At 42.6% G+C, this 20,203-nt stretch overlaps 1 protein-coding gene across 2 annotated transcripts in view; it reads right to left on the reverse strand.

Moving 5' to 3' along the window:
* The window catches only part of opcml (opioid binding protein/cell adhesion molecule-like), a 361,995-nt gene that overhangs the window by 64,267 nt on the left and 277,525 nt on the right, over window positions 1-20,203 (reverse strand). For both annotated transcript variants that reach the window (XM_068721163.1, XM_068721162.1), the window contains one exon: window positions 8,339-8,464. In XM_068721163.1, the coding sequence (XP_068577264.1) occupies window positions 8,339-8,464 (126 nt within the window). The remainder of the gene's footprint in view (window positions 1-8,338; window positions 8,465-20,203) is intronic.

A 20,203-nucleotide genomic window follows, 5' to 3' on the forward strand; every position in this document is an offset into this window, starting at 1 on the left:
CTGTTTTGTGTGATTAAAGGGATACAACCTACAATAAACCCGTCCCCCATCTAGGCACTAGTGGGCCAAAAGGCGTTGTAAAACACACTTTGGTAACACTTTATAATAACTACACACTATGAAGCATTAGTTAAGTATGAGTAAACACTTAATTCATCATTTATAATATATATATATATATATACACACTGCTCAAAAAAATTAAAGGAACAATCTTTTATCAGCTTATGGCATGAATTCAATTGCACTTCTCTGATAATGATGTGGTCAGATAAGTAGCAGAGGGGGTTGTTAATCAGTTTCAGCTGCATTGGTGTTGATGGAATTAACAACAGGCGCACTAGAGGGGCAACAATGAGACGACCCCCAAAACCGGACTGGTTTTGCATGTGGAGGCCAATTCAAGTTTCTCCCTCTTGATCTGTTTGACTGGTTTTCCACTAGTGTTGGATTTAGCTAGAGTCATTATCACTACTGGGAGCATGAGGCGATTTCTTAACCCTACAGAAGTTGCACAGATTGTCCAACTCCTCCAGGATGGCATATACACGCGTGCCGTTGCAAGGAGATGTGACGTGTCTCCCAGACAGGCAGTTACTCTAGGAGAGCTGGACAGGGCCGTAGAAGGTCCTCAACCCATCAGCAGGACCGATATCTGCTGCTTTGTGCATTGAGGAACAGGTTGAGCACTGCCCGAGCCCTACAGAATGACCTCCAGCAGGCCACTGGCGTGAATGTCTCTGCCCAAACAATCAGAAACAGACTTGATGAGGGTGGCCTCAGGGCGCGACGTCCTGTAGTGTGCCCTGTGCTCACTGCCCAGCACCGTGGAGCTTGATTGACGTTTGCTATAGGACACCAGAATTGGTGTGTCCACCACTGGTGCCCTGTGCTTTTCACAGATGAGAGCAGGTTTACCCTGAGCACCTGTGATAGACGTGAAAGGGTCTGGAGAAGCCAAGGAGAACGCTATGCTGCCTGCAACATCGTTCAGCATGACCGGTTTGGTGGTGGGTCAGTGATGGTCTGGGGAGGCATATCCATGGAGGGATGCACAGACCTCTACTGGCTTGAGAACGGCAGTCTGGCTGCCATTAGGTATCGGGATGAAATCCTTGAACCCATGGTCAGACCCTACGCTGGTGCAGTAGGTCCTGGGTTCCTCCTGATGCACAACAATGCCCGGCCTCATGTGGCAAGAGTATGCAGGCAGTACCTGGAGGATGAAGGAACTGATACAATTGAATGGCCCTCACAATCTCCTGACCTAAACCCGATAGAACACCTCTGGGACATTATGTTTCGGTCCATCAGACGCCGCCAGGTTGCTCCTCAGACTTTACAGGAGCTCACTGATGCCCTTAGACAGATCTGGGAGGACATCCCACAAGACCATCCATCATCTCATTAGGTACATGCCACGACGTTGTCAAGAATGCATACAAGCACGTGGGGGCCACACAATATATTGAGAAGCATTTTGAGTTGCAGAAATTTAATTTTGGCAAAATGGACTAGTCTGCCACATAATTTTTTCACTTTGATTTTCAGGGTGTCTATAAAGTGAAGCCCTTTGAAACTTTTAATTTCATCAAAAGATGTGGCATCCTTTCATTCCTAAGACATTAAACTGTCCATATCAGTATAGATATCCAACATAATTTTTTTTCACATTGAGATCTGATGTGTTTTCAAAGTGTTCCTTTAATTTTTTTGAGCAGTGTATATTATGTCTATTATGTGTTTCGTGATTGTGTTTTCATACTTTATAAATGATGGATTCCCCATTTGTAAATTAAGTATTATGTATATTACATCATATATAAAGTGTTAGTAAATGATTAAGAAATGTTTTAGATGTACATTATTCATGCATTAATATATACATATAATGATTTAGATATGCACTAATGGTAGGGACTATGTTAATATATGCTTTATAAATGTGTATTAATACTGCCATTCATGAATAATTCAGGTAGTTACTAGTCGTTAGTTAATTATTTTGTGTGACCTCATCTAAAGTGTGGACTATCTTTGCCTTACAAAGCATTTATAAATGGCATTGAAAGGCCATCAGTGCCTCAAAACCCACAAAAGTCAGTTATCTTAACAAAAAAGACAAAAAGACACAACACAAAGTGATCAAGAACATATCAATATTTATTACAAGATGCAAACAATGTCTACTCATAAAAACATACCTCTCAGCCATTCATTCATGTAAAAACAAAAACAAACAGATTGTCATGAGGTCATGATCTGATCCGCGAAATAAGTGAAATCGAGAAAAATACAGCTTTCAATACGTCATCAATGTGAGACAAAGGAAAAGCCTGCTTAAGACGTCATCAACGTGGGACAAACGTTGCAGCTGGTACAGAAGTACACTTACGCTATGGAAAACTTTGACTACGGACCCGGGCCAGAAAGAATGACTGTTGACGGGCCTCCACTGCCCGTCAGTGTGTTTCTTAGTTTGCTGGCACAGACACATTATGGAGGATGAGTACGTAGCTAGCCTTCCAGTTACTTCCAGTCACTAACTAGAGGTCCTGAGACGGCGCACGCCAAGGTGTCACCTCAGTTGTATATAGAGCAATCCAGGAGCCAGTTGGCTAACTGTAGGATAACAACAATGTTAGATGACTATTTATCTGTTCATATGAGTGGAGTGAATGTGAACGTTTTATATCCAGACATGTTCTCCTGAAGGAGAATCTGTTTGTTTTTACATGAACAAATGGCTGAGAGGTTTGTATTTAAGAGTATATTGTTTGTATCTTATATCTTATGTAATAAATATTGATATCTTCTTTATCACTTTGTGTTGTGTCTATTTGTCTTTTCTGTTGAGAAGATAACTGACTTTTGTGGGTTTTGAGGCACTGATGGCCTTTCAATATCATTTATAAATGCTTTGTAAGACATAGATAGTCCACACTTTAGATGAGGTCACACAAAATACTTAAGTAACGACTAGTAACTACCTGAATTAATCATGAATTGCAGTATTAATACGTGTTTATATAGCATATATTAACATAGTCTCTAACCATTAGTGCATATCTAAATCATTATATATATAAATGCATGAATAATGTACATCTAAATAAGTTCTTAATCATTTACTTACACTTTATAAATTACCTTATTAATCATCTACAACTCCTTAATAATTGGTTTGTAATATATAATACTCCATTTACAAATGGGGAATCCATCATTTATAAAGTATGAAAACACAATCATGAAACACATAATAGACAAGCTTATTAATCAAAAATAAAACATTTATAACTGTTGTTATGAATTGCATACTAATGTGTGTTAATGTAGGAACAATGCTTTATAAATGATGAATTGAGTGTTTACTCATACTTAACTTATGCTTCTTAGTATGAAGTTATTATAAATGGTGATGTATGCAGGCAATCCGCTCAAAGTCGTATAATATATATGCAATCATGCCAAAACCAGAATGAAACCCGTCAAGCTGACTGCTCAATTAGCAGCAGTGAGGTTTCAGCAGTGTGTGTACTGGTATTTCCATTAGCTGTTAGCAGTTAGCCAACACGCCCTCCATAACAGTAAGACTGAGCTGAAGAGCAATGGCCTATGGGTATGCAGCAGAGTGTGTACTGGTAGTTCTTTTAGATACTAGCTGTTAGCGGTTAACCTAACATACAGTCCAAAACAAATAAAGTGGGCTGCAGAGCAGCTGCCGAGAGGTACGCAGCAGAGTGTGTGTTGGTACCGAGTAGAGGCTGGGGGTTTGGAAATGCACTCAGCTGTGTTACTAGCGGCCCCTACTGACAGAGGGTCGGTTAGGGGTAGTGAGTGTGGAATCAGCAGGCAGTCAAAATCAGTACAAAACAGGCAATAAAGGGTATTTTCAGAAAGTGTGAATCTGAAAGCGCTTGTAAACAAATATCGCACAATATCACATGATGGCAAATGCACACCACCTCTTGCATGTGTCAGCAAAGGAGAGTCAGTCAGCCAGAGACATTCATTATTTCTCTGTGATGGGACTTGTAATGAACAGTTTGTAGGTAAACAGAGAGAGCAGCTACTGCCAGCTCCAATCCTAAATTAGAGGCTTGTATGTATGGACTGATGTTGGGATATTGAACAGACTAGGAATCACTACTCTAACCAATTCTGATTAATATTGAAACTCAATCAAACGGTCTTCTATTCCCCATCTAAAATGACAGAATACATGTGAGCCCTTTTTTTCCAGTGTGGGCAGCACTTTTTGAAATTGTCATGAAATGTTATTTTTCTACATTTTACAGTGAGAAACAGTGAGAGACATGCGTTTTTCTTCTCCCAGTGATAACTGCTTCACCAGCGTCAGCAAGCGAGTATTGTGAAATAGTGTTCTCATTGGAAGAAGACATTGCAGTGTGTCATTCATTTACACTGTAAAACACTGTCAATGACACTCATCAGGAGACTAATGACAAGTTGCTGACAACATCTGTCTGTGCTGCCGTGGTTCTGTCAATCACGCTCAACACTGAAAAATTTTCAAACGATTAGCCTTCAGATCTCACAATTTACTTGTCAGGACTCCAAACTGAAGAAACAATTTAATACATGAAAAAATAGAAATGAACCCAGCTCAGTAGGAGAAAACATACTTGATTCAAACTTGAAAACATGAACCCTCATCCTACCAACACAGGTCCCTGCAGACCCCAAAGTTATACACCTATATCTCACATGTTCTTTATTTTATCATTCCATTTTCATGACTTCAATTTGTTCCTAATTACTTCATATCATTGTTGTAATTAGTGCTTTTTAAATGATCATTTTAAATACCAATGTATTGGGATTCCACTTTAAAGTGCCCATGTATGGAGTTTAAATAGATCACGTTTACCATTGGTCCTAATTTAAAGTACGACACTCTGTCAAACAATGTCAGTCATTCTGAAAGAAACACACACAGATGGAGCAGTAACAGGTTTCCTCATGTGCTCTGTATATTTTCATTTTACATAATATGCAAATTAACTGTGACTTTCATAAAATAACAATAATTGCCTGTTTTTTTCCCACAGACGTCATTAATTATATATCTAATAATGTGTTGAGAAGAAATAAATGAACAGTTTGCTATGGCGGTCGTCTCCTACAGTAGCGTCTTCTTCAGTCCTTCTATGTTAAATGAGTTGGTAATAATGATCATTAGTACAGCCTCACATGGCTCTGTGAGGCTGTACTTACACAATGTGCTGCTTTCAGAGGCTAATGTTAGAATGCTAACAGGTTTATTTCTACCATGTTAACCATCTTAGTTTAGCTTGTTAGCAAAATGCAGCTGAGGCTAATGGGAATCTCAATAGTTTTGCAGGATGTGTAGTGTAGACAAATTGAACTGTTAACCTGATGATGGTGCAATTGAAATATTAGGGGATCATGTTATTACAACATCATTCTGGCTGCATTATGCTGTCATTATTATGATTATTACACTATTATGCTATACAAGCATAATGTCTAAGATACATGATTGACAGAAGAGCATGTATCCCCATAACATGGTTGTCACATAACAGTGTTGTTTCTGTTGTGACAGTACAACAACTTTACACTGGCACTGAGAGCAAACACCGATACCCCTCAGTCACAGCACACATTACAGCCATTTGTCAAAGTCGGTAGAGAAGAAAAGGCACAAAGTGACATCTGAGAGAGTGTACTTTCACAACCTCTCCACTTTAATGAGTCTTAATGGGTCGAAGTGATCCATATCGCATTGTCCCCAGAATAAACTGTTTTCTCCAACCATATATCTTATAATCCTTCTAGTGGCCAGCAGCCAGAGATACAGTGGACACTGCTGAATAATTGATATAGTACCCACTGAGTTGAAATGAGGACTGAGTCTCTCAGTGCACAAAATAAAGGTGAGACTTAAACTGACATTAAGTAAACGACCACAGAGCTCTTACTTATGTCACCGTCTGTATTGGAGGATTTATTGGCATCTACACTGTAGAGGCTTCAGAGTCTCCCTTCATTAAACAGTGCAGACACAAGATTGATATTAAATGGTGATGGGGAATCTGACAATAACTCAGTTTAGGTTGTGTTAACAAACCTCAGGCTCAAATTGCACTGTGCAATTGTTTCAGGATTTCCATATTTCTTCCATGTTTGCCATTTTTCTCCCGTCACTTGTCATTCTCACGGTAAAAGCTGAGGCACGTGTCATCATCAGCTGCTGCAGTGCTTGTGTTCCCGACACCATACCGGTGTGAACATTTTAAGTGATATGCTATGGAAAAACAACTATCCCGTGGGGAAGGCAGTTCCATTGCAGATTTGAGACTTCCTAGAAATGCGGTTTAACTCGGAGAGAAGACTGCTCTCTTTAGTGCTGTACTACTAACAGACACAAACACTATCCTCTGAGGGAACAGTCCATTATCGCTGGTGACAAATATCAAAAGCAAACGGTGAGGAGCAAGTCGGGAAAATGCCACTCTGCAGGAAAAAAAACATTTAAGATTCTGACTGCCAGCGAGAATTTCTTCGGCTGACCAAACATCTCCCCACAAAGTCACTCTATTCATTAGTGCAACTCAGACAAATGTCAGGAAAGATAACCCATTATCCTCCCTGCTGACAATAACACATACACACAAACATAAAGGCATCATACCGGGCTCCCAGGATGCCTGGGTATTACTTGATGATTTGTGATTCTATTGCTTTATGTGCCACCATTCGTGCTGCTGGGCATCAGCTCAGGGTTGGTAGTGAGGAGTGACATCTTTTCTTTCTGCTACTGGGGCAATTTCAAACCGCATGACATTTTGACATATTGACACATTTCCTATGATTCTCACCTTGTAAAACCAAAATAAAGCACTGGCCATGTCTATTGTTTCACTTCTTCTTCCTTACTTTTTGACTTTGTAAACACAATCTGAGCTTGCAGGGTTCCAGCATTAAACGGGCATTATGTTGAGCAGCTTTTACCAGCCTTTGTTGGCAGCACATTGATTGTTTGCAGCAGCTTGTATTGGAGAAAAATATGACTATTTTAGTGGGTAGAATTTGCTTTTAAGTGCTAAACTGGTGCCAAATTTTACGTATATCAAAAACATAAATTGAACTCAGAACTCAGAGGGGTGTTAAGAAGTATAAAGTGTAAATTGCACCATCTGGCTAGTGAGTCATTAAAGTTGTCCCTTTCCTTTTAAATGTGATTACAATCCCCACTTCAAACAAACGGGTTGTGGGGGGACGATCATGATATTCAGAGTAAATATTGGGGAACCAATAAACGCTGTGGATGGCTGAGGCGGTGAGGAGCAGATTCTGTCGGCTCTAGATTACGGGGTGTAGGAGAGGAACAGCTGGGCTGTAAGCATTCGTGTCGTGTTGGAGGCTGAACATCTGATCCTATAGAGAAGCGGCGCATGACTCACACCGCCGAATGCTCGGTGGGAAGCGCAGAGCCGACACAATTAGAACACAGAACACACATGCGTGCGCTCACACGCAGAGCAGCTTGGCTCTCCTTCAGGCTGCGAGGTGCCAGCGCCACAGAACAGACCCGAGCGGCTGTGGCCTCCAGCCAAATCATGGTTGATTGGAGCCAAGGCCTTGTCAGGCCACAGGTTGAGCAGTTTCAACCCCTGCAATCCACCAAGTTAAGAAGAAAACAAGGCTGAAGACAATAGATTAAAGTCAAAATGTATTCATCATAAATCCTCTTGTGGCTATGTTAACACAAAAGCTACAGATTCATGTCCCGCTGTAGGTAAATGGCTGCTCTGCACGTAGGCGAATATTCATGTGAAGCAAGCGTTTGATGTGTGTAATGTGTGGGAACGTTGATATCAGGCCGTGTGCGTAGGAGGGGCGGCTCAATCACCTTTACACCCAGGTAATGCTCTTGCAGCTTTGCACAACACATTTTGTTTTGTGAAATGTCTGAATTACCTCTGACAGTTTGACAAGAAATGATTTCTGAAAAATCTGCATTACAGGGTAACCAAATTGAGGCAAGGATTGAGTAGATTGATGACACAATAATAAGAAAATAACATATTAGTATCAGTAAAAATGCATCCTCACATTGGTTGTGTCCCATTCAAGCTGCACTTGAATTTCTAGCTCCAAATAGTAACCAAAGATTGTTTTTGTTATGCCCAATCATGTTACTGCATACAGATTTACAACTCCATGTTTTGCTCATATTCATTTTCTACCCGTATAAACGAACACCTTCTCCATTCAATACATTTACATAAAACACAGCATCAAGAGCAAGAAAAATCCAACAGAAATATATAACCTTGTGGCTTACCTCGTGGTGAATGATGCTTCCATATGACGTTGGCCTCCGGTCGACCCACCGCCAGGCACATGAGATTGACGTTGCTGCCCTCATTCACTGTGACGTCCTTCGATATGTTAGTGATCCTGGCGGGTACTGAGGGGAGAAAGGAAATGATGATTGATGCCTTTAGCTTAATTAATGACACGTGAGCAAAGGGCTCGCTGCTCCACGTGATCAGAACAGCGATGAGGTTAAAAATAGCCCACGGGTTGGGGACTCAATTAGCATGAAATTAGCTGACAAATCTGACAATTCTCTGGCTCGCCGTGGTGTCATACGTGATTGATTTTCTTCATCGTGTATCTCTGCCACACTGCTCATTAGACAGGCATCAGACTGATTTGGAGTAAGACATAATTCCATCTCTCTGACTGGACCAACTTGATGTGTGTGTGTGTGCGTAAGTGTGTTTGTCTGGGTTCTTGATTAAGTGTACCCTGTGAGATTGTAGCATCAAATCAAGGGTCAGAAGTGATCCTTCTTCACTGTAATGCAACTTAGACTCTAAGATCATAAGTGCAATGGATAAGACAGGCTGAGGAAAATGCATGTATCCTCTTCAGTGTAGTTTAGGAGAGTTTGGTTTCAGTAAAAAGCTAAATGATTTTGATCCTTGGGGCTGAGACATGGTAGTGGTGCGACAGGAGAACCAACCAGCGCGTGTAGGAAATTAAGGCCACTAGACTACCATCACTTCTGTTTTTTCTTAACATACAGAGTGGTGCATGGGATGACATTTTTGTAGTCCAACAGGAAGTTAGCATCGCACTAACCAATAGCCAATAGGAGTTTTCCATTGGATCGTGGATTATTGCAGAAAATAAGCTCTGTGGCAAACACATGTTCATGATACTTACATACTTGATAATAGTCACAAATAAACACCACTTTTATGATTATTGAAACGTAAAAACAACGTAAACAAACTACACCAGTCACATGACACCACGGTCACATGACTTCATGTCCAGCACTAAGCTGAAGGAGGACTAGTGTTCCAGTGAGGACGTTTAGTCGACTCATTTAGACTCTTGTTATCAACCTCCTTTTTTAAGACACCAAAGAGGTATTTACTGATGTATTTTATATCGTACAACAAAACGATAAAATCTCTTCATCTTGTGTTAACCACAGACCTTATTTCCAGGTTTTAGGTTTAATTCGTGCAGCACTCTATTCTGTTGGATAAGGTAAGATACTGGTCTCCACTTCTTTATGCACAAAATCAATGAGCACCGCTCTAGCAGAAGCTGAACCGAAAATAAAAGCTGTTAAGAAATGTTACATTTGTAATGTGGTTTGGGGTGTATATATTTTTGTTTTCATGGTATGACATTGATAAGGCCAGCTTAGTGCACAGACACCAACATTTTAGGTTAGGCTGTACGTTTAGTGTAATTACCGCTGATGACGAATAATAACTAAATCAATGGGACTTCATTTTTTAGACCTTTTTAAATTTCAGAGCAGTTGAAAAAATTTGATTTCATTCAATTGTGATGAAGACAAAGTATTACTTCATTAAAATAATTAAAAGCATAAAATAGTAGATAAGTTAACAATGAAAGAAGATAATTCTGTGGATTTCTTTTTCTTATATAACATATAACATGTATACAATGTGTGGTTTTATTAGCATGCATTGCTCAGTTGGTTCACTAAATGCCACCCAAGAATGTGCTGTTGACATGGATCATATTTAAACAATATCACATAATTCACTAACACATGTATGATTCAGTTAAACAGGAGAAGGCCTATTCCACACATGATTATTATACACCATGTTTAGCATACAGCCATAGCAGCATCATAACTGTGTATGATTTATAGCTGAAATGAAATGAGCTGTGCAGTCCCTCCTTTAGGTAATTAGTTGTAACTGATGCTCCATTTCTATTCAGACATTTACACATTAAGGATGCACCCATTCACAAAACTGGATCGCACAACCAGGTCTGATGACAAAATGAATTGTGTTATGAAAAGGACAATTACAAGCAACATTCATTCCATAATATGACAAAGATCAGTGAGTCCAGCCATTTATATTAGAGTAATGCCTTTAATTTAATGCTGGCTGACAATATTTTCCCTTCATCCCCACAAATGAATCTGCCCAAGTGACACAATTAATATCTATATACTCATAAGTACACACACGTATACATGTTTGCAATGTAAGTAGACCCAGCTGTAAACTGGTTTTGGGTTTAAACAAAACCTTTTCTTTGGAGCCTTTGGAATATTCAAAGCTCTTTACCACTACATGTCATCATTCACCCATTCACACACATTCATACACTGATGGCAGGGGCTACCATGCAAGGTGCCACCTGCCCATCAGAACTATTTAACATTCATACATTGTAGGCACGGCTACAGAGCCATTAAGTGTCTTGCCCCTAGCGGGCCGCCAGATTGAAGGACGACCGAGCTCTACCACTGAGTCACAGTCACTACCGAAATCTGCTTTATTCATATCAATAATACACATAACACATGTGTGTGCTCTCTTCTCTTACTGAACTCAACATTTAAACTGAGAGAGACTTAGTGATTAGTATAGATCAGTGCGTTCCTCAGGTCATGTGACCAGCCACTGGCGTTTTATTTATTTTTTACCTTTAAACCAGTTTTTTTTTTATTTGTAAGTCTCAGAATAAGTAGACCTATACAGCACAACATTTGTTATAAACAAACTTTGTTATTAACAAACTTATTGAATAAAATATGTTCTATAGAATCTTCAGATAGCGAATAATAACATTGGCATTCAATAAAAAATTGTAGAAAATAATAAAATATTACACTGAGCTGTGGCTCTGCTGTCTGGAGATAAGTCATCATAATATGATACAATGAGCCTCTGGCTATACAATGTGAACATAAGTCTAAAGCTATGGCTGTATAGCACCTGGATATTGAAGATTATGATGTCATTATTTATTGTATCAGCTGCATAAGGACCATTCAAACTAGCTCCTCTAAATGTCCTTTTTATACATTTTAAAATATAAATATAGTTCCGCTACATCCTCTTTTTTTTGTTATTTTAAGTTATGGTGAATATTTTGATTCTAAATTAAATGTGGTTATCTTTGCTTATATTTAGGATGAACATGATTATTGCTGGCCCCCTTTGTTCCAGCAGCTGTCCCCAGGAAGATAGCAAGCGCTGCAATTTTGCAGATTAGGCTTTGTTTTCTCACAAACTCTCAGCACCTCTTTCTAAGTGAAAAGTCTAGGACAACAAATATATACTTTAGGAAAAGAGCAGAGCACTGCTACTTTTAAGGCAAAATGGTGAAAGTTGTCAAAAGTTCAACAGTTTGGCAAAGTGCATGTGTGGAAAAAAATACACTGAATCCAAGAAATCGGTTAATTCACCAAGCACACAAGTGTTTATCTGTATATATATATATATATATATATATATATATATATCCTGAAAATGTTCCTATGGTTTAGGACACATTATCTGTCCTGCATTTTTACTCTAACCACATGAGTTTGGACCAGTATAAAGGCTGATATAATTCAGACATTCAGAGTAAAAGACAACCTTGGCAAGCTGTCTTGATCATTAAGCTTAAGAAAAATAGAAAATGATTTTTTTTTGTAGATATAAAAATAGCATGCTGAGAGACACATCCAAAAAGAAAATATGTTTCTTGTCCAAGTCTATTTTAACTGCGTCATTTTCTTTCTTTGTGTCATCCATGATCAACAAAGTCAAATCAGTATGTTGAAAATGACTTTTCAACTTTTTTCTGATAACTGCAACACCTAGACCAAAGAGATGGCTTAATCTGCAATTTATCTTAATATCGTTCTTTTAACAAACTGTGGCCTGGTCCTTGTTTTTTGAACAAGAACATAATTTGTTCTCCGAACAACATTCTGTTTAACCCAGTTTCTGTGTGCAAATTAAAACAAATATCGAACCACAAAAGGGTTTCTAAAGCTCTTATAATGTATCTAATGCAACCAACTGGAACATGAGAGCGGCTGATGTCTGCGGCTATATGTTGAATTGAAGTTGCTAGTGTAAAGTTTGTGGCTAACAGCTGTTGTGTAGGCCTGAGCGGGGATTCCAACTGCAATGTTGTATCACATATAAGTATTATGTCTATATGCTGTTGCGTACAAGACATCGTCCTCCAGCTATGTTGGTTTGCACCAATAGAATCGTGGATATTGGCACTGTCTGGGCCTTCACTTGGATGTAAGTTTTTACAAAAAGAGGAATTGCAGGTTGCAGGATCCCTGGCGACAGCAAAGAGAGGTGGTGAGATACATACAGACGTCCCTTTAGAGAGGCAGCGTTCAGCTGAAAATCAGCTCAATCTTTTAGGGCCATAACAGCCAAAAGGTCCACGAATGTCAATTACAAACTACTTTGAACAATGTACAAAGTCAAACCATTCCCTAATATGTTCCATGAACGGAGGCTGTAGCTGTGAAGAGATCCAATAGATTTCCTGCCAAACCTGGTGGCAAAATGTAATGAAGAGGCTTCCACAATCGTCTTCTGTTTACAGCAATTAGACTAACACCACAGAACTAATGTGGTAATGATTCATGGAGGGCAAAAAGCAACACGTGGCGCCTTAAAGAGGCTCTGAATGGGGAAAGCAAGAAGTGCAGCGGTTCGAGGGCGCAGCAGGGAGCGCTTTCTCACACACACTGACCTCCGGCAGAGACGAATGAACAAGCATCTGTGTACAGAGTGGGTGACGGGTTCCTCCGGCTTGATATTGCCAGTGGCCAGGTGATTAAAAACACAGCTCCCCTGCCAGCGGGGCTGCTGGTGGATGTGACCGGGGGCTCGGGGACACATCACTCTTCATGCTGGCACAGCCAAGGTGTTACAGCCAGTAATTAATTAGAAAATGGAATCAAGAGGCTTTTCAAAGAGGAAAGGGATGCTTTCTCTAGGTGTTTATTTAACATCAGATTGACTGATGTGGTTGTTTTAAAATCAATATATTCTTTTTTCTATTTTCTAATGTCAGCTGTCATTGTGCAGGTAAGGTAAATGTGCTTCATTCACAGCGAGAGGAACAGTTGCATTGTTACTGCACAGTGTTGTCTGTTAGAATATGAATTATACATGTATGGCAATTCTCCATACAGACTATGGTAACATGTGTGTGTGTGTGGAGGGGGGGGGGGCTTCTAACGGCAGCTGTACCTCATGAGAATGAGAGAGAAATTCAAGGAATTTGGGTTTGAGTCAGGACAATTCAAAACAAGTTTTCAAAATAGGCTGAAACACTGGGTTCCTCAAACACACAGCCACCACTGGTGAAAGAGCTATCTGCTACTTATTTTCACAGGCCATAACTCTGTTTCCCTGGTAAGTCTGATGGTTTGCTAATACCTGGAATCACTATAAGCTGCTCCAGTAACCTTGTAATGAGATATTTCTAGTCCGCTCAGCTCATAGAACCCTTTGGTTCAGACTGCTGGTACCAGCTAGAAAGCTAATGTTATGCTAGCAAGTTGCAAAGTTAACAACACAACTAGCTAGCTATCTAGCCATGTCATGTCCCCAAATCAATATATTTTCTTCAAATGAGTAGGCCGCAGCCTGAGGTAGCGAGTTGCATACGAGCTTACAATATTCAGTTGGCCGACTGCTGCTCTTTTTTCTTCCCATTGTTCCCATCGTCACCCCGGTGGTGTACTCACAAAGTAACACATTCTCACACACACCCCGGTTCCATTCACTCCAAGTAAACAGATACACCAAGATGTGTTTTCAGAGTGATTTTACAACAACATAAACAGTATTCAGCAGAACAGTATGCACTCCGGAGCAAAGCATCATCGTGATCAAAGAATATCAACCCAACAAAAATGTTCAGATATGAATATGCATGTGAAACTGAAGGAAGAAAAGCAGCTTTGCTCAGGATTGTAGGATGAGCCTGAACCTTTGACACCTTCCCTCATCAAAGCCTCTGCTCCTGTGCCAACATTCACCAGATCTATAATAGATTCTAACTCTTCTTTCATAACTAATTACTATGCGACTCAAACATCAAAGGAATCACTGTCAGCGAGTTCTCCAATGTGCCATCTCATCTCGGAACAACAGACATCCGTGACAGATATCTCGGTAACGTTCAGTGTTCTTGTCTGTGGTTATAGTTAATTCAGAGGCACAGCCACCTCCAAGAGAAGGAAACAAGAAAGGAATCCAAATGTTCCCGTCATGGAGGAGATGGGGGTGCTTTGTTGAGGTGAAAGTAAACTAGGTTAGTTGTCCCACTGGCTGGTAGAAGGCACAAACGGTGACACCTGCCTTCAAACTTCCAAGCGTTCTCAGTTCAAAGACAGCTTTTCATATGGGACCTGTCGCATCTTCTGTTCCAACATCGGGTCCACAGTAATGACAGCAGCGCTGAAGTAAACCAAAATGGAGGAGCGTGATGCACTGCGTAAATATATTACCTTGCGATCATCATGAGTAAAACACCACATGCTGGCTGAGATAGCTGGGTCTTTAATTCCTTGTATTTACAACTCCAGACGTTCAGCCATGTGTTCATTTTATTGATGAGCTGAATAATGGTGACTAGCAGTGCTGGCCTCTTGTACCCTTTTTTCAGTATTTCAAGGCTAATGCATTTTAAAGCTGAAAGTATATATTGTGTAGATCTATAGTTTCTCTTAGACAACCAGCTGGTTTGCCACAGAGCTTATTTTTTTCCAATAATCAAAAATCCTATGAAACTATCTCATAGGCTTCTAGTAGAGGGAACCAGTGAAGTGCTATCTTCCTGTTGGCCTACATAAATACATATCCCCGCAGCTCTCTTTATATAAAATATATGAGCTGACATCTTAGTAGTAGAGTCCTTCAGCATATCCTTCCTTTCTCTATCTTCCTGCACATACAGCCTTCATGCTAACCCAGGACCTGAAATCATTTGAACATGTATCATTTGCCAGTCTCTGTGTGAGCCTAAATGACTTTGCTGCAAACAGCCTCCAGAAGAGAGGAAAGTGAATATGAGAATCTGCCAGTTTACGAACTGTAGTGGCGTAACTGACCGTATGTCGATCTGTGATCTGTTAACCTTCACAGTGTGAAATAAAGTTTGACTGATAATCGTTATCCATCGATATTCAGTAAACTATGCGATCAGGACATCGGCATTTATGCATTTCTAGGTGCCAATCTCTGATAATATTACATTGTAAACAATCAATTTGACAGGAGGAGAGCTAGTCACGATGGCTAACGTTAAGGTGACGTTCATTTACATTATGATGCGTTCAGGCTCTGTTCAGTGAAAGTGAGTATTGGGCGAAGGTAAATTATAACTTTATGATGATGTGTTCACATGTAATCTCCTAAAATGTAGTGAATAAATCCTCTCCTTCAAACAGGAGAAAATAAATAGATATTAGAGATGAATTATGAGCGGTTTAACTTACTAACACTAGCTCTAAGTAGCTTATAATACATGTAAAACTACAAATGACAACATTTGTTTTAATCCATAAAAATACAATCTTTTATATCCTTATCATTTGAATTGTGTTTGTATGAAAAAAAAACTCTATAGATGTCAGGTATCACAAAACGACAGACAAGAACCCAATAGCACGACACAGAAAACAGTTCAGGTGTAGAAACCGGGTTTAATAACCAGCAGATGTCAAACCAGGTAGTAACCCGCGTGGCAAACAAATCCAGTGGGAGCAGGCAAAAGAGAAGGTCCAAAGTCCAAAAAGGCAGGTCAATACACGGATAATCAGGATCAGAATCGGAATGACAGGTTGCTGGATAGCAAGGGAAACACACTAGACAATCTGGCAGAGAACTGAGGGAAATGGGCCGGTACATATACACTGAGGGGCTGATTGCTGATGAGGAGCAGGTGAGTATGGAGGTGGGGCAGGCCAGGTGAAATGAAATCAGCAATTAGTGCAGAGCGGGGGGGAGTGGCAGATTCTGAAATGACATGAGAGTTAGTGTGGCAAAACAGGAGACAGACAAATGAAAAACTAAAGCCTGGCTGAAGTTGTGACAGAACCTCCCCTTCTAGGGACGGCTCCTGACGTCCCACCGGGCTGGTCAGGATGGTCCCTATGGAAAGCTGAGATGAGGTCAGGGTCCAAGATGTTACGAGCTGGAACCCATGAGCGCTCCTCAGGGCCATAACCCTCCCAATTGACCAGGTATTGAAAACCCCTTCCCCGCGGTCGTGACTTGATGAGACGATGGACAGAGTAAGCAGGACCCCCGTCAATGAGCCGGGGGGGTGGCGGGGGTCTGGAGGAGGGCTGGAGCTGGCTCTCCTTTACGGGTTTGATCTTGGAGACATGAAAGGTGGGATGAATTCTCATGGAGCGAGGAAGGCGGAGACGGACTGCAGCAGGGTTGATGACCTTAGTGATGGAGAACGGGCCCACAAACCTTGGGGCCAACTTCCTAGACTCTACCCGGAGTGGGAGGTCATGTGTGGACAGCCAAACCTTCTGACCAGGAGTGTAGCAGGGTGCAGGGATCCGACGGCGGTTGGCATTTCTCTGGTACCGGTTGGACGAACGCAGGAGAGCAGAACGGGCCCGCCACCAGGTGCGCCGACAGCGCTGGATGAACGCCTGGACAGATGGGACCCTGGCCTCTCGCTCCTGCTCCGGGAACAGTGGAGGTTGATATCCCCGAGAGCACTGGAAAGGAGAAAGCCCTGTTGCTGAGCTTGGAAGCGTATTGTGAGCATACTCCACCCACAGAAGCTGTTTGGACCAGGAGGTCGGTGTCTGGGATGCAATGCAACGCAAGGCAGTCTCCATTTCCTGGTTCATCCGTTCCGTCTGTCCGTTGGATTGAGGATGGAACCCAGAGGATAGGCTGACCGTGGCCCCCAACAGCTGGCAAAACTCTGTCCAGAAACGAGAAGTGAACTGTGGCCCCCGGTCTGAGACAATATCACAGGGGAGGCCGTGCAGACGGAAAACATGATGTAACATAAGTTCAGCTGTTTCTTTGGCAGATGGTAATTTTGGCAACGGAACAAACTGAGCAGACTTAGAAAATCTGTCCACAATAGTCAGAATGGTGGTGTTACCCTCTGAGGGAGGCAGTCCGGTGACAAAGTCAAGTGAGACATGGGACCATGGACGATGAGGAATAGGCAGTGGCTGAAGAAGACCAGAAGGGGCATGGCGAGCAGTCTTATGCTGAGCACAAATCTGGCAAGCGGCGATAAACTCCTTGGTGTCCTCTTCAATGGAAGCCCACCAGAAACGTTGCTTTAGCAGAGCTAGGGTGCGCCTAACCCCTGGGTGACAGGCAAGGCGAGAAGAATGTCCCCACTGGAGGACCTGAGACTCACAGGCACATACAGACGATCATCAGGGCAGGCACTGGGAGCCGGGTGGTCGGCCTGGGACTGTTTTACCTTGTCCACAATGTCCCAGGTAACTGCACCGATGACCACCTTAGTGGGGAGGATACTCTCAGGCTGTGTGGGACAGTTGTCTGACTGGAACTGACGGGACAGGGCATCTGGTTTGACGTTCCTTGTACCTGGGCGATAAGACAGGGTAAAATCAAAGCGATTAAAGAATAATGCCCATCTGGCCTGACGGGAGTTCAACCGTTTGGCTGACCGGATGTACTCCAGGTTTTTGTGGTCCGTCCACACCACAAACGGATGCTTTGCCCCCTCCAACCAGTGCCTCCACTCCTCGAGAGCCAGTTTGACAGCCAGTAACTCCCGGTTTCCGACGTCGTAATTCCTTTCTGCTGGGGACAACTTGCGGGAGAAAAAAGCACATGGGTGTAACTTTTGGTCCTCAGCTGACCGCTGAGACAGGACTGCCCCCACCCCGGAGTCTGACGCATCCACTTCCACAACAAACTGGTGTTCAGGATCTGGAAAGATGAGAATGGGAGCAGAAGAGAACCGTGATTTTAACTCCTTGAACCTCCTTTCTGCAGCAGGGGACCATTGGAAGGCTATCTTCTGGGAGGTGAGGGCTGTCAGGGGAGCTGCCACAGAACTATAGTTGCGGATAAACCTACGATCGAAATTGGCAAACCCAAGGAACTGTTGAAGCTTCTTCCGAGTGGTGGGAACCGGCCAATCCGCCACCGCTTTAACCTTGGTGGGATCCATATGAATACGTCCAACTGAAATGATGTATCCCAGGAACGACACCTCAGTGGCATGGAACTCAGACTTCTCCACTTTCACAAACAGCTGGTTCTCTAGGAGTCTCTGGAGAACACTGCGGACATGCTGCACATGTTCCCGTTCAGTCTTTGAAAAGATGAGGATATCGTCAAGATATACAAACACAAACACATTGAGAAAATCCCGGAGCACATCGTTCACTAAGGCTTGGAATATTGCAGGAGCATTAGTGAGTCCGAAAGGCATAACCAGGTACTCATAGTGGCCTCTAGGGGTGTTGAACGCCGTCTTCCACTCATCCCCCTCCCGGATGCGAACAAGGTGATAGGCATTCCTGAGATCAAGCTTGGTAAACACAGAAGACCCTTGTAACAGTTCAAATGCAGAAGAGATGAGTGGGAGGGGGTACCGGTTTTTAATGGTGACATCATTCAGACCGCGGTAATCGATGCAGGGTCGGAGGGATTTGTCCTTCTTATCCACAAAGAAAAATCCGGCTCCAGCAGGGGATGAAGAGGGACGGATGATGCCTGCTGCCAGTGAGTTGTTAATGTAGTCGTCCATGGCCTTGGTTTCAGGGGCTGACAGAGAAAAGAGTCTCCCCCTTGGCGGTGATGAGCCAGGGAGGAGGTCAATGGCACAATCGTACGGGCGGTGTGGGGGAAGCGATGTGGCCCGTACTTTGTTGAACACCTCCCTTAAGTCATAGTACTCGGATGGGACACCTGAGAGATCTGGGAGCTCATTAGAGGAAGAGGTGTTGAAGGCAGGTAGCAAAGCAGATTTCAGACAGACCGCATGACAATGTTCACTCCATTGTAGAATGGAACCAGTCCCCCAGTCAATATGTGGATTATGTTTTATTAACCAAGGAAACCCCAGGATGATTGGGTGCTGAGGAGTATTTATCAGGTGAAAGGTAAGTGATTCAGTGTGGTTACCAGATATGCCCAGATGAAGAGGAACAGTGCGGTGGGTTACTGTGCAGAGGAGGCGCCCATCCAGAGCAGTCGCCTTGATAGGCTCGACCAAGGGTTCCTGGTTAATACCCAGTTGCATGGCAAGACCACGATCCAGAAGGTTGGCATCGGCCCCGGAGTCAATGAGGACAGAGACAGCGTGTGATTGTCCATTACAGTTGAGCTGGGCGTGAAGTAGTGGACGAGAGGGCATTTCAGAGTTCATGATATGGCTCACCAGCGCCCTCTGGATTCCTGGTGAGCCCTGTCTTTTACTGGACAGGAAGACACATAATGACCTCCCTGCCCACAGTACATGCAGCAGTTCTCCCTTTGGCGCCGCTGTCGTTCAGCCGCTGACAGCCTGGTCCGGCCAAGTTGCATGGGTTCAACCGGGTCTCCAGAGGCACCGGTGGGAGGAGAAAACATTGAAGTGGGAGGCGACGATGGAGGACGTGGAAGGCTCCGGGGAGTACTGATCAGCGCTCTCTCTCGTCTCCTTTCTTGGAGACGCCCGTCAATGCGGATGGCCGTGGCGACGAGCGTGTCCAAATCAGTCGGAGGATCCCGAGCCGCCAGCTCATCCTTGATGCCATCAGAAAGGCCGTTGTAGAAAGCGTCAGTCAGGGAGGAAGCGTTCCAGTCACTCTCCGCAGCAAGTGTCCGGAACTCAATGGAATAATCAGTCACTCTCCGGTTCCCCTGAACCA

The sequence above is a fragment of the Cebidichthys violaceus genome, unplaced genomic scaffold, assembly GCF_023349555.1.
Source record: "Cebidichthys violaceus isolate CVI_PGR_0920_01 unplaced genomic scaffold, fCebVio1.0.p SCAF_27, whole genome shotgun sequence".
NCBI lineage: Eukaryota > Metazoa > Chordata > Actinopteri > Perciformes > Stichaeidae > Cebidichthys > Cebidichthys violaceus.